Source organism: Oncorhynchus gorbuscha, linkage group LG09, assembly GCF_021184085.1.
Source record: "Oncorhynchus gorbuscha isolate QuinsamMale2020 ecotype Even-year linkage group LG09, OgorEven_v1.0, whole genome shotgun sequence".
Taxonomy (NCBI): domain Eukaryota; kingdom Metazoa; phylum Chordata; class Actinopteri; order Salmoniformes; family Salmonidae; genus Oncorhynchus; species Oncorhynchus gorbuscha.
In genome coordinates, this window is record NC_060181.1 from 88,120,887 (window position 1) to 88,136,490 (window position 15,604).

Sequence of the window (15,604 nt, forward strand, 5' to 3'; positions counted from 1 at the left end):
GCCCTTGTTACTGTTAGGGGAAAAACATAGCTGTAATATTGAGAGGCAGTGTGTGTGTGTGTGAGAGAGGGGTGAGAGAGGCAAAGAGAGCTAGACAGAGAGGGAGAGAGATTGGTGGGAGAGAGGCAGAGAGATGGAGAGGAGAGAGAGCAAGAGGAGAGAGAGGCAGAGAGAGCTGGACAGAGAGCGGGAGCGAGGGGTGGGAGAGAGGCAGAGAGATGGAGAGGAGAGAGAGCAAGAGAGAGATTGGTGGGAGAGAGGCAGAGAGATGCAGAGAGAGCTAGACAGAGAGCGAGAGAGATTGGTGGGAGAGAGGCAGAGAGATTGAGAGGAGAGAGAGCAAGAGAGAGATGCAGAGAGAGCTAGACAGAGAGCGAGAGAGATTGGTGGGAGAGAGGCAGAGAGATTGAGAGGAGAGAGAGCAAGAGAGAGATGCAGAGAGAGCTAGACAGAGAGCGAGAGAGTTTGGTGGGAGAGAGGCAGAGAGATTGAGAGGAGAGAGAGCAAGAGAGAGATGCAGAGAGAGCTAGACAGAGAGCGAGAGAGATTGGTGGGAGAGAGGCAGAGAGATGGAAACGAGAGAGAGCAAGAGAGAGAGGCAGAGAGAGCTGGACAGAGAGCGAGAGAGAGGGGTGGAAGAGAGGCAGAGAGATGGAGAGGAGAGAGAGCAAGAGAGGCAGAGAGAGCTAGAAAGAGAGCGAGAGAGAGGGGTGGGAGAGAGGCAGAGAGAGAGATTGGTGGGAGAGAGGCAGAGAGATGCAGAGAGAGCTAGACAGAGAGCGAGAGAGAGGGGTGGGAGAGAGGCAGAGAGAGAGGCGGAGAGAGCTTGACAGAGGGTGGGAGAGAGAAAGAGAGAGCTAACTCTCCTTCTCTGACACAACCTCTCATTACTGCAGTATATCAACCCCCCATTGTTCCAGTCTCCTCTGCAAACTGACTGTCTGAACCAGGACGGGCCAACCCTCCTTCCGCACATTTTCGCTCCAGCACCGCTCTAACAGACATCTGAATCTGCTATTTTAATCAGCTGCTCATCAGGACCTTGATTAGCTAGTGAGAGTAGTGTTGAAACCAAAGCCTATACACCCAGTAGCTCTCCAGATCAGAAGAAGGGTTGGTCTTCGTACCTGGGGGGGGGGTACGAATTGCAGGAAATTTCCATAAAAAAATGTATACATTTCTCTCAGCCTCAATAGAACATGTGTAGAATAGCAGATTAGCTTGAAAACTGTTAAATGTTATCTTAGCATTAGATGTGAACAATAGCATGTGGTCCTTCTGTAGCTCAGTTGGTAGAGCATGGTGCTTGTAACGCTAGGGTAGTGGGTTCAATCCCCGGGACCACCCATACGTAGAATGTATGCACACATGACTGTAAGTCGCTTTGGATAAAAGCATCTGCTAAATGGCATATATTATATTATTATGAGATGAGAACATTTTTCTCTCTGCTCATGGCAAAATGTGTAGAATTATAGGAAATTAGCTTTGAATTTACACAATGTGTAGAATAGTATGACAAATTGCAGGAAGTTTTCCACTATAAAAAAACACATTGGTTTCCCAAATCCGGTCTTGGGTCTAGGGCAGGGGTATTCAAATCCGATCCTGGAAGTCTGGTCTGGAGTACTGCTGTTTTATCTGATCATTAATTGTACCGACTTGGTGTCCCAGGTCTAAATCAGTCCTTCATTAGAGTGGAAGAATGAAAATCAGAAGTTAAACTGGCTTCAAGGTCCAGATATTGAATTAGCTTCGTCTAGGGTATCGATCATTAGCTCCTTCTAATTAATTCTGATTACATTGTTGTGGCTTCAATAAAGAATGACTGGATAGATACATAGGTTTCCGTACTCATGTGGCTCTGGTTCTGAGTAGTAGCAAGCTTTTGTAATGAACATTACTTTGGCTCTTTTAGTCTCCTTTTTGGGACATTGGACCATGTGTCAATCTGTCTTTCAATTGATAATTTTTATTTTACCTTCATTTAACTAGGCAAGTCAGTTATGAACAAATTATTGTTTTCAATGACGGCTTAGGAACAGTGGGTTAACTGCCGTGTTCAGGGGCAGAACAACAGATTTTTTACTTGTCAGCTCGGTGATTCAATCTTGCAACCTTTCGGTTACTAGTCCAACGCTCTAAAAGTTGGAAGCACAGAATGATCTGTATGCTGTAGCCTTAAGAGTTCACTTCACAAGAACTAAGGGGCCAAACCATGAAAAACAGCCCCAGACCATTATTCCTCCTCCACCAATCGTTGGCACTATGCATCGGGGCAGGTAGTGTCCTCGTGGCATCCACCAAACCCAGATTTGTCGATTGAACTGCCAGATGGTGAAGCGTGATTCATCACAACAGAGAATGTGTTTCCACTGCTCTATAGTCCGATGGCAGCGAGCTTTACACCACTGCAGCCAACGCTTGGCATCGCAGATGGTGTTCTTAGGCTTGTGTGCGGCTGCTTGGCCATGGAAACCCATTTCATGAAGCTCCCGACGAACAATTCTTGTTTCCAGAGGCAGTTTGCAACTCGATAGTGAGTGCTGTAGCACTGTAGCACTGCGCTGTAGCACTCAGTGGTCCAGTTCTGTGAGCTTGTGTGGCCTACCACTTCACGGCTGAGCCATTGTTGCTCCAAGTGTCACGGTTTTCATGTGGTGAAGGAGAGTCGGACCAAACTGCAGCGTGTATATTGCGATCCATGTTTAATCACACAACGTAACACGAATCCAAAACACAAACTCTACAAAACAATAAACGTAGCGAAAACCGAAACAGCCTTAACTGGTGCAAACTAACACAGACTAAGGACATCAAGACACTCAGGACAATCACCCAACGACAAACTCAAAGAATATGGGTGCCTAAATATGGTTCCCAATCAGAGACAATGATAAGCACCTGCCTCTGATTGAGAACCACTCCAGACAGCCATAGACTTTGCTAGATAACCCCACTAGCTACAATCCCAAATACATACACACCAAAACCCCAAGACAAAACACACCACAATACAAAGACTCCATGCCACACCCTGGCCTGACCCAATACATGAAGAAAAACACAAAATACTTAGACCAGGGCGTGACACCAAGTCATTTCCACTTCACAATAACAGCACTTACAGTTGACCGGGGCAGCTCTAGCAGGGCAGACATTTGAAGAACTGATTTGTTGGAAAGGTGGCATCCTATGACGGTGCCATGTTCAAAGTCGCTGTGCTCTTCAGTAAGGCCATGCTACTGATGATGTGTGTCTATGGAGATTGTATGGCTGTGTGCTCGATGTTGGACACCTGTCAGCAATGTGTGTGGCTTAAATAGCCAAGTCCACTAGTTTGAAGGGGTGTCCACATACTCTTGTATAAACATTGCATTCAGACCCCTTGACTTTTACCACATTTTGTTACGTTACAGCCTTATTCTAAAATTGATTAAATATTTTTTTTCTCATCAATCTACACACGGTACCCCATAATGACAAAGCAAAATGTTTGCAAATCCCCCCCCCCACAAATGGAAATATCACATTTACATAAGTATTCAGACTCTTTACTCAGTACTTTGTTGAAGCACCTTGGGCAGCGAATACTCAATACTCGTTATACTCAAGTCTTCTTGAGTATAACGCTATAAGCTGGGCACACCTTTATTTGGGGAGTTTCTCCCATTCTTCTCTGCAGATCCTCTCAAGCTCTGTCAGGTTGGATGGGGAGCGTCCCTGCACGGCTATTTTCAGGTCTCACCAGAGATGTTTGATCGGGTTCAAGTCCGCTCTCTGGCTGGGCCACACAAGGACATTCAGAGACATTCACCGTCCCGAAGTCACTCCTGCGTTGTCTTAGCTGTGTGCTTATGGTCCTTGTTCTGTTGGACTGTGAACCTTCGCCCCAGTCTGAATTCCTGAGTATTCTGGAGCAGGTTTTTGTCAACGATCTCTCTGTAATTTGCTCCATTCATCTTTTCCTCGATCCTGACAAGTCTCCAAATCCCTGCTACTGAAAAACATCCCCACAGCATGACGCTGCCACCACCATGCTTCACCATAGGGATGATGACAGATTTCCTCCAGACGTGACGCTTGGCATTTAGGCCAAAGAGTTCAATCTTGGTTTCATCAGACCATAGAATCTTTCTTCTCAATGTTTGACAGTCCTTTTGGCAAAATCCAAGCTGGCTGTCATGTGCCTTTTCCTGAGGAGTGGCTTCTGTCTGACTACTGTACCATAAAGGCCTGATTGGTAGAGGGCTGCAGAGATGGTTGTCCTTTTTCAATGGTTCTCCCATCTTCACAGAGGAACTCTGGAGCTCTGTCAGAGTGACCATTGGGTTCTTGGTCACCTCCCTGACCAAGGCCCTTCTTCCCCTATTGCTCAGTTTGGCATGGCAGACAGATCTAGGAAGAATCTTGGTGGTTACAAACTTCTTCCATCTAAGAATGATGGAGGCCACTGTGTTCTTGGGAACCTTCAATGCTGCAAAACTTGTTTGGTACCCTTCCCCAGATCTGTGCCTCAACACATCCTGTCTCTGAGCTCTACTGACAATTCCGTCGAACCTCATGGCTTGGTTTTTGCTCTGACATGCACTGTCAACTGTGTGAACCTTTATATAGACAGGTGTGTGCCTTTCCAAATCATGTCCAATCAATTGAATTTACCACAGGTGGACTCCAATCAAGTTGTAGAAACATCTCAAGGATGATTAAAGGAAATAGGATCTACCTGAGCTCAATTTTGAGTCTCATAGCAAAGGGTTTGAATACTTATTTATGTAAGGTATTTCTATTTCATTTTTTTTTAAACAAACCTGTTTCCACTTTGTCATTATGGGGTATTGCGTGTGGATTGATGAGGAAATGTTTTAACTTAATCCATTTTAGAATAAGGCTGTAATTTAACCAAATGTGGGGTCTCAATACTTACCGAATGCACATTCAGTGAATTGAAGACAAATTATGAAACACAGAGAAACAAAAGAATGAGAAAGAGAGGCTTTAAGTGGTGAGAACAGCTAGACAGACAGTTTCACAGCAATCAGAGATGCTTCTGTTTCACTTTGATGTCCTGCTCCGGACGATCAATAGGGATTGATGAGTGCCCCACACACACCAGCTATCCTCTGGCTACAAACAGTCTGAAACCACGGAACTGATCTCTATGAAAAAAAACATCTCATATCCGTCTGCAATCGATGTTTCCCTAATGTAACTCTAAATCCTGTTAGTGAACATTTAGTCAACATTTAGTAACATTAAGAGAACACAATACTGTTTATCACTGTCTGCCAATGGCAAGGAGTGACGCTGGCCAATTAGACTTGATTTCCCGGTGTGTGTGTGTGTGTGTGTGTGTGTGTGTGTGTGTGTGTGTGTGTGTGTGTGTGTGTGTGTGTGTGTGTGTGTGTGTGTGTGTGTGTGTGTGTGTGTGTGTGTGTGTGTGTGTGTGTGTGTGTGTGTGTGTGTGTGTGTGTGTGTGTGTGTTTGCGTGTCAGTACGTGCCTGTACGTGTGCGTGTGTCCTCATCTGAGTGTTGTTTTCGACAATGGAATTTTCCAAGTCCAGTCATTTTTCATGTTTGGTTGTTAAGTGCCTCCTCATCTATAATGAATATACATTATGGACACACACTCCACCAGTGGCCAGATATCAAGTATTCCTTCTGCATTTACGTTTTAGTTCATTCTTATGCAAAGCCACTCACAATAAGTGCCTGACCGGTCGGCCGTCATATATAGAGTGTACTGTATATATGCAGAGGTTACAGTCTCTCTCTCACCTGGGGTTTTACAGCTCATTGTTTTGAGCGGCCTGGGGGCCTGTGACAGGGATCCAGACTACATGCTCTATGCCTCTGACACTTCCATTCCCTATTATGCGAGTGGAGATGTATTTAAATGCAGTGAATTCTAAAATGTGCCTTATTTGGTCGTGAGGTTACAATAGGCACTCTCTGGTACTTAAATGAATGATTTCAACACCATTGATCCATTGTGGGCTATTTTAACACCCCCCCCCCCCAAAAAAGCTGCTTGATTAATTCATTGGTATTGGTTTCCCTGCTAAAAGGTTAAATAAAGTACAACCCTGGTAGTGTAACAGTATCAGTGTGTTAACCTGATGGTGGTGTGTTAACCTGATGGTGGTTGCAGAGTGATCAGTGTGTTAACCTGATGGTGGTTGTAGAGTGATCAGTGTGTTAACCTGATGGTGGTTGTAGAGTGATCAGTGTGTTAACCTGATGGTGGTTGCAGAGTGATCAGTGTGTTAACCTGATGGTGGTTGCAGAGTGATCAGTGTGTTAACCTGATGGTGGTTGTAGAGTGATCAGTGTGTTAACCTGATGGTGGTTGCAGAGTGATCCGTGTGTTAACCTGATGGTGGTGTGTTAACCTGATGGTGGTGTGTTAACCTGATGGTGGTTGAAGAGTGATCAGTGTGTTAACCTGATGGTGGTGTGTTAACCTGATGGTGGTTGTAGAGTGATCAGTTTGTTAACCTGATGGTGGTTGCAGAGTGATCAGTGTGTTAACCTGATGGTGGTGTGTTAACCTGATGGTGGTTGCAGAGTGATCAGTTTGTTAACCTGATGGTGGTTGAAGAGTGATCAGTGTGTTAACCTGATGGTGGTGTGTTGTCCTGATGGTGGTTGCAGAGTGATCAGTGTGTTAACCTGATGGTGGTTGCAGAGTGATCAGTTTGTTAACCTGATGGTGGTTGCAGAGGGATCAGTGTGTTAACCTGATGGTGGTGTGTTGTCCTGATGGTGCTTGCAGAGGGATTAGCTAGGGCTTTAACACCGTAATTCTCTAATCTAGGACAGTATCGGTGTTTACTGCACACACACACACACACACACACACACACACACACACACACACACACACACACACACACACACACACACACACACACACACACACACACACACACACACACACACACACACACACACACACACACACACACACACACACATTTGGCTATGGTAGAAAATAGAGGTAAGTGGATTGGCTCTGGTCCTCAGGGGCTGTCTTCCCTCTGTCTGTTACACACAGGCCTTAGGCAGAATGGCAGAGAGTCTGACAGAGCAGGCTTAGGATGAAGCTCAGCCACCGGAACAGTTAGCGCTCTCGCTGCGCCTTTAGACTCACTCTTCAGGCCGTGCTAGAGCTGGGGAATGGAAAACAGTGTGTGTGGCTAGTAACTCACCCATCACCTAACAGCTCTCTGTTTATCAGGCTGTGTTTCATTCTGGGGTGAAACCTCTCTCACCAGCTTCGCTCTCTGGAGTGTAGAGCATGATGCACCATGTTGTTGTTGTTGTTGTTGTTGACTAACCAGGTGTGTTTGTTGTTGTTGTTTTGTCTTCCAGTGTGTAAATTCAAAGCTCACAAGCGGTGTGCCGTCAGGGCCACCAACAACTGCAAATGGACCACACTGGCCTCTATAGGCAAAGACATCATCGAGGACGAGGATGGGGTAACTGTGTGTGTGTGTGTGTGTGTGTGTGTGTGTGTGTGTGTGTGTGTGTGTGTGTGTGTGTGTGTGTGTGTGTGTGTGTGTGTGTGTGTGTGTGTGTGTGTGTGTGTGTGTGTGTGTGTGTGTGTGTGTGTGTGTGTGTGTGTGTGTGTGTGTGTGTGTGTGTGTGTGTGTGTGTGTGTGCGCGCAAAATATATGCACCCGGTCCTGTCAGTTGCTCTGGAGAATCTGAGTGTCTGCTAAATGACTCAAATGTCATTGTAATAAATGTGTACATGCTTGTGTATGTGTTTATCTGTGTGTGAGCAAAGGATAGAGTAAGAAGGTAGAAAATGTAATCATATATTTCTATAGTGATATACTACTGTATGTTGTACCTGACTGACTCTCTGTCATCTCTGTCCTGTAGATCGCCATGCCCCACCAGTGGCTGGAGGGAAACCTGCCTGTTAGTGCCAAGTGTGCTGTGTGTGACAAGACCTGTGGCAGCGTGCTCCGACTGCAGGACTGGCGCTGTCTCTGGTGCAAAGCCATGGTGTGTGTGTGTGTGTGTGTGTGTGTGTGTGTGTGTGTGTGTGTGTGTGTGTGTGTGTGTGTGTGTGTGTGTGTGTGTGTGTGTGTGTGTGTGTGTGTGTGTGTGTGTGTGTGTGTGTGTGTGTGTGTGTGTGTGTGTGGTAACACCATCTCTCTGTGTTATTCTAGGTACACACAGTGTGTATGGACCTGTACCCCAGGAAATGTCCGCTGGGCCAGTGTAAAGTCTCTGTCATCCCTCCTACTGCCCTCAACAGTATCGACTCTGACGGTACACACACACATACACACACACGTACGCACACAAGCACAAACACACGCACGTACGCACACACACAAATACACACACACACATGTACGCACACACACATGTACGCACACACACAAACACACACACACACACACACACACACAAACACACCCACACACAACTTGTTTGCTCCCACCCGTGTGTGTGTGTGTGTGTGTGTGTGTGTGTGTGTGTGTGTGTGTGTGTGTGTGTGTGTGTATGCTTGTGTGTGCCAGGAAATTGTGAGTGGGTGTTTTATTAACAGGTGTATAAAAGAGCTATTTTAGGCTGGAGCAAGCACACACGCAAGCACGCACACACACACGCACACACACACGCACACACACACGCACACACACACACACACACACACACACACACACACACACACACACACACACACACACACACACACACACACACACACACACACACACACACACACACACACACACACACACACACACACACACGCACACACACACGCACACGCACACACACACACAAACAGAGTAGGGGAGAGGCTGATTGTGTCGGCTAACTAATAGTCTGGTTCACACTAACTACACTGTTAAAATGAAGTGTTTTGTAACACCAAAAACTTGAAGGAGACAACCTTCACTTTGCTGGAGTACTGAAACACGTTATCCTGAGGTGTTCTGAAACATGACATGGTGTGATGTAACCAACCTCTTAGTTATCGGTGGTGTGCGCAAAATAGCATTACAATCGGTGACGTCACTTGCTCTGAGACCTTGAAGTAGTGGTTCCCTTTGCTCTGCAAATGCCGCGGCTTTTGTGGAGGGATGGGTAAAGATGCTTCATGGGTGACTGTTGTTGATGTGTGCAGAGGGTCCCTGGTTTGCGCCCGGGTATGGGCGAGGGGACGGTCTAAAGTTATACTGTTACACTTGCATGAAAACGGTGAACTGCGATGGTGCGGTGGTCTAAGCAGTGTTCTCTGGCTCAGAGTCTGGTGAGTTTGAGCCCAGTCTATTGCCATTGTATTTTCTTCTTTGTTGTGAGCGCCGACGCAGGCAAATATCCACGTCCTCGGGACCCTTTCAAACGTCCCAAATCGATGGCTCTGTCTTGTGACCAAGCCTGGTTGTAACCAATGACATGTATAAACCCTGGATGGCTGATGATGTGTTGACCATTGAGAGGCTTTAAAGCCACCAGTCAGTCATATTTGCACAAATCTTTCTAAATAAAGTGGAGAAATAACATTCGGGGTGGAATTCAAAAAACAACAAAAATCGACAGAAACGTCAATCAATATTTATGCCGTAAACCATTTGCAACTTTGAATCATTGAATGTATGAGAGACTCTTCTGATGCTGCCTTTTACATGTACATACTCCCCACAGTGTGTTTTCACACCTCCCTTATAAACAATTATATTCATATTGAAGAACCACTTTGGGTGTTTTCAGAGTACCTCTTTTCTGTTGTCAAACACTTTCTGTGTATTACTTACATTGGGTTAGGAAAACGGTACTCCTCCCTCTACTCCCCCCACTCTCTCTCTGTTCCCTCCCCTCTTTCTCTCCATATCTCCCCATGTCTCCCTCCCTTCTCTCCCCATGTCTCTCCCTCTCCATCTTTTCCTCTCCTCTGTCTTCTAAATATATTTCTCTAACTCTCTTCAATTCTCTCAAGCTCCCCTGTCCATCCACCCCTCCCCCTTCGTGCCAGGATTTCCCCTTCCCCAGTACAGGCTTGAGAGAGCTCTAATCTAATTGGCAGCTGGCGGACTGTGGCACGTGCTGGAACGTTGTGACTTTCATCTCCTCCTCCCTCTTTCCCATCTCTTTCCCCCTCCACTTCCCCCTCTCCATCTCTCCCATCTCTGCTCCGCTGCTGACAAGATCAGAGAAAGAGAAGGTGAGAGAGCGAGAGAGAGAGAGAGAGAGAGAGAGAGAGAGAGAGACGGATACAGAGAGATAGAGAGAGAAGAGAGAAATACAGGGGGATAGAGAGAGAAGAGAAAGGCAACGAGATGTGGAGGATGGAGAGGGGGATTAAAGGGAGCAGGGATAGAAAGAGGAGAGAGAGAGAGAGAGAGAGAGAGAGAGAGAAAGACAGGGAGAGAGAGAGAGAGAGAGAGAGAGAGAGAGAGAGAGAGAGAGAGAGAGAGAGAGAGAGAGAGAGAGAGAGAGAGAGAGAGAGAGAAAGTGGGGATAGAGAGAGAAGAGAAAGGCAACGAGATGTGGAGGATGGAGAGGGGGATTAAAGGGAGCAGGGATAGAGAAAGAGGAGAGAGGGAGAGAAAGACAGGGCGAGAGAGAGAGAGAGAGAGAGAGAGAGAGAGAGAGAGAGAGAGAGAGAGAGAGAGAGAGAGAGAGAGAGAGGGGATAGAGAGAGAAGAGAGGCAACGAGATGTGGAGGATGGAGAGGGGATTAAAGGGAGGAGGGATAGAGAGAGAGAGAGAGAGAGAGAGAGAGAGAGAGAGAGAGAGGGGGATAGAGAGAGAAGAGAGAGACAATGAGAGTGTGGAGGACAGGGCCCAAGGGGAATGTCACCATCCCTTCCCTACACACACACACACACACACACACACACACACACACACACACACACACACACACACACACACACACACACACACACACACACACACACACACACACACACACACACACACACACACACACACACACACACACACACACACACACACTCTCTCTCTCTCACACACACCCACACAAACTTAGAGCCTTCTCACACAGAGTAATGTTGACATAATGTACAAGCGTATGAATGCAGTGTGTTCCCGCTTAGAATGTGTGCTAATACTACACATGCCACATACATGTGCCCAACTTGACTCAGTTTGACGATGCCTAAACACACACGTTGATGCTTTAATGATGTAGCAGTGTGTGGGCATTTTGATACATTACTTAAAGGACACTCCCAGTACAGAAGCTAGCAGACAGCAGAATCTCTCTCTTCTTTTGACCTGTCCATCTTCTCACATCTTCCCATTAGTCACTTTGACAGGGATCAGAGTCTAGATCAGAGGTGGGCAAACTTTTTGACTCGCGAGCCACAATGGGTTCTAAAATTTGACAGAGGGGCCGGGCCAGGAGCATTTGGAGGGAGTGTTTGGGCCGGATATACTAAAGCATTAAATGTAGTGTGTGCAAACCTCATAGCACAGTAAGAACACTACAACCCAATTTATTAACTGTCTTTCAAATGTGAAAAATAGCCCTTATCAGTTAATAAATTTGTCTCAAGGAATATGCAAGATATGGCATTTACATACTATTTCGCAGATATTGGGAGGAGGAAATGTAAATAGATTAAAATAACATACGCACTGTGATTTATCAAGATTGCATCTGTTTTTAATAAGTTTCAATCGAAGGTGCAAAGTTAAAGAAATCAACATTTATTGAAAAATGGAATCACTTTCAACATTCAAAACATATTATTACACAACGAAATACTCAAGCTCAATAATATCTACTTGTGTTAAACTCCGCAAAATCATGGATGGATTGTCCTGACCGCGCGCTCTACAAACTCGCCACGGACGCCCTCGCATTCACGCGCAAACAGTACACGTGTATCGTTGCCAAGCACACAGACATAGGCTGTATTAAATATCCTACCTGCAGCTGAAAATTTAAATTTAAATTAAGAGCGATGTGCGGCGTGTTAATTAAGCTACTGTACCGCTGCTGTGCGTAAATGCGCATTGCTCTTAATTAAAAGACGCACTTCCAAACTTTCCATATGCATTTTTTCATAACACAGCAGAAAAACTCACCATTTCAGTGGGAACAGTGTTGTTGGTCTCCCTTTTTTGATTCGGGGTCTTGTGACAGGGGACAGGACACCAGTTGAAGTGACTTGTCAATTTTTTCAAAATCACAGAACCGACGGGCGGCCTCTTTCTGCACGGCTAGTGTGGGGAAATGTACGAAAGATTTGTTTGACATTTGCCTGGAGAATAAAACCAGCTTGGATTTGAAGGCTCTCACATTTGTGTACATGTCGTGCGCAAACTGATCTTTCCCCTGTAGCTTCACGTTCAGCTCATTCATGTGTGAAAATATGTCCACAGCAAACGCAAAGTCACAAAGCCAGTTTGTGTCGCTCAGCTCGGGAAATTCTTCGGATTTCCCCATTAAATTAAAAAATGAGCGAATCTCGTCTTTGAGCTCCCAGACTCTTGAAACACTTTCCCCAAACTTAACCAGCGGACGCGAGAGTGCTAAAGTAGGTCCTGGTGATCCGCATTAGTTTCTTCCAGGAACGTAATGAACTGACGATGATTAAGTCCCCTTGCTCGTATGAAGTTAACAAGTTTTACAACTGGATCCACGACGTGATTAAGCTGCAATACAGACTTACACAGAGACTCTTGATGAATGATGCAGTGAAGTAAAATAACATCCTGGTCAGGGTTTTCTTCTTTCACTTTATCCTGGATTCTTTTCAGCAGCCCGATGTTTTTTCCAGTTAAATTTGGCGATCCATCCGTGGTGACATTGGCAAGTTTACTCCAAGGTAGCTTCATTCTCTCGATGACAGCAGACACCTGTTCATATAAGTCCTCTCCTCGCGTTTTCCCTTTCAGTGATTCCATGCTCAAAAGCTCCTCCGTTATCTCAAAACTGTCGTTAATCCCTCGGATAAAAATTAGGAGCTGAGCAGTGTCTTTTATGTCGTTACTTTCATCCAGTGCTAGTGAATATAACTTAAAGGACTCCGCCTTTTTGTTTAACTCGCTGACTATATCTTCGTCAATCAGTTCCACGCGGCGAGTCACTGTCCTGGATGCTAAACTTATTTTTTCAAACTTGGCTTTGTTCTCCGGACACAAGAGACCTGCTGTCTCTACCATGCACTCTTTCAAAAACTCGCCTTCGGAGAAAGGCTTGCTAGCCTTTGCTAATTTGAATGCCAGCAAATAACTTGCCTTGGTACTTGACTCTTGAATTGCAGTTTGTCGGTGAAAAAAGTTCTGTTGACTCTGTAAATTAGCTGCCAACCTCTGAGCAGTAGCCGCCCGTTCTTGTGTTGACTGCTTGCTAGCATAGTTTGCATGCTTCGTGGCAAAGTGACGGCTGATATTGTACTCTTTGAAAACCGCAACAGCTTCTTGGCATATCAGACATACAGCCGTTGATCGGACTTAAGTGAAGAAGTATTTTGTTGTCCACTCCTTATTAAACACTCGGCATTCGCTGTCCACTTTCCTTCTCTTTGGTCCGCTCATTTTCACAGAAGGGCTTAATGGTGACGTGAAACTAAGTGAAAATTAAAGTGAAATAAAGAGAAATACGCGCCACTCCAACAACGGTCAATGTGTTTTGAGTGCGCCATCTATTGGGGAAACGTGGGCAGTGCAGGGAAAGGGGAAAAAATGAGGTTTTTACTATAATTTGGACAAGTTCGGCGGGCCGGATTAAAAAGCCTAACGGGCCGTATGTGGCCCGCGGGCCGTAGTTTGCCCATGTCTGGTCTAGATACTGGCATTGTTAACAGCAGAATCTCTGTCTTCTTTTCACCTGTCCATCTTCTCACATCTTCCCATTAGTCACTTTGACAAGAATCAGAGTCTCTTGTTCACAGCAGAATCTTTTTTCACCTGTTCATATTCTCACATCTCTTCCCATTAGTCACTTTGACAGGAATCAGAGTCTAGATACTGGCATTGTTAACAGCAGAATCTCTGTCTTCTTTTCACCTGTCCATCTTCTCACATCTCTTCCCATTAGTCACTTTGACAGGAATCAGAGTCTAGATACTGGCATTGTTAACAGCAGAATCTCTGTCTTCTTTTCACCTGTCCATCTTCTCACATCTCTTCCCATTAGTCACTTTGACAGGAATCAGAGTCTAAATACTGGCATTGTTAACACATTTACATTTACATTTAAGTCATTTAGCAGACGCTCTTATCCAGAGCGACTTACAAATTGGTGCATTCACCTTATGACATCCAGTGGAACAGTCACTTTACAATAGTGCATCTAAATCTTAAAGGGGGGGGGGATACTTATCCTATCCTAGGTATTCCTTAAAGAGGTGGGGTTTCAGGTGTCTCCGGAAGGTGGTGATTGACTCCTCTGTCCTGGCGTCGTGAGGGAGTTTGTTCCACCATTGGGGGGCCAGAGCAGCGAACAGTTTTGACTGGGCTGAGCGGGAGCTGTACTTCCTCAGTGGTAGGGAGGCGAGCAGGCCAGAGGTGGATGAACGCAGTGCCCTTGTTTGGGTGTAGGGCCTGATCAGAGCCTGGAGGTACTGAGGTGCCGTTCCCCTCACAGCTCCGTAGGCAAGCACCATGGTCTTGTAGCGGATGCGAGCTTCAACTGGAAGCCAGTGGAGAGAACGGAGGAGCGGGGTGACGTGAGAGAACTTGGGAAGGTTGAACACCAGACGGGCTGCGGCGTTCTGGATGAGTTGAAGGGGTTTAATGGCACAGGCAGGGAGCCCAGCCAACAGCGTGTTGCAGTAATCCAGACGGGAGATGACAAGTGCCTGGATTAGGACCTGCGCCGCTTCCTGTGTGAGGCAGGGTCGTACTCTGCGGATGTTGTGGAGCATGAACCTACAGGAACGGGCCACCGCCTTGATGTTGGTTGAGAACGACAGGGTGTTGTCCAGGATCACACCAAGGTTCTTAGCGCTCTGGGAGGAGGACACAATGGAGTTGTCAACCGTGATGGCGAGATCATGGAACGGGCAGTCCTTCCCCGGGAGGAAGAGCAGCTCCGTCTTGCCGAGGTTCAGCTTGAGGTGGTGATCCGTCATCCACACTGATATGTCTGCCAGACGTGCAGAGATGCGATTCGCCACCTGGTCATCAGAAGGGGAAAGGAGAAGATTAGTTGTGTGTCGTCTGCATAGCAATGATAGGAGAGACCATGTGAGGTTATGACAGAGCCAAGTGACTTGGTGTATAGCGAGAATAGGAGAGGGCCTAGAACAGAGCCCTGGGGGACACCAGTGGTGAGAGCGCGTGGTGAGGAGACAGATTCTCGCCACGCCACCTGGTAGGAGCGACCTGTCAGGTAGGACGCAATCCAAGCGTGGGCCGCGCCGGAGATGCCCAACTCGGAGAGGGTGGAGAAGAGGATCTGATGGTTCACAGTATCGAAGGCAGCCGATAGATCTAGAAGGATGAGAGCAGAGGAGAGAGAGTTAGCTTTAGCAGTGTGGAGCGCCTCTGTGATACAGAGGAGAGCAGTCTCAGTTGAATGACTAGTCTTGAAACCTGACTGATTTGGATCAAGAAGGTCATTCAGAGAGAGATAGCGGGAGAGCTGGCCAAGGA

At 46.3% G+C, this 15,604-nt stretch overlaps 1 protein-coding gene across 6 annotated transcripts in view; it reads left to right on the top strand.

The window, feature by feature from the left end:
- Positions 1–15,604, top strand: part of LOC124044235 (diacylglycerol kinase eta-like) — a 145,739-nt gene that overhangs the window by 76,481 nt on the left and 53,654 nt on the right. For all 6 annotated transcript variants that reach the window (XM_046363831.1, XM_046363828.1, XM_046363832.1 and 3 more), the window contains 3 exons: positions 7,376–7,482; positions 7,892–8,017; positions 8,185–8,287. In XM_046363831.1, the coding sequence (XP_046219787.1) occupies positions 7,376–7,482; positions 7,892–8,017; positions 8,185–8,287 (336 nt within the window). The remainder of the gene's footprint in view (positions 1–7,375; positions 7,483–7,891; positions 8,018–8,184; positions 8,288–15,604) is intronic.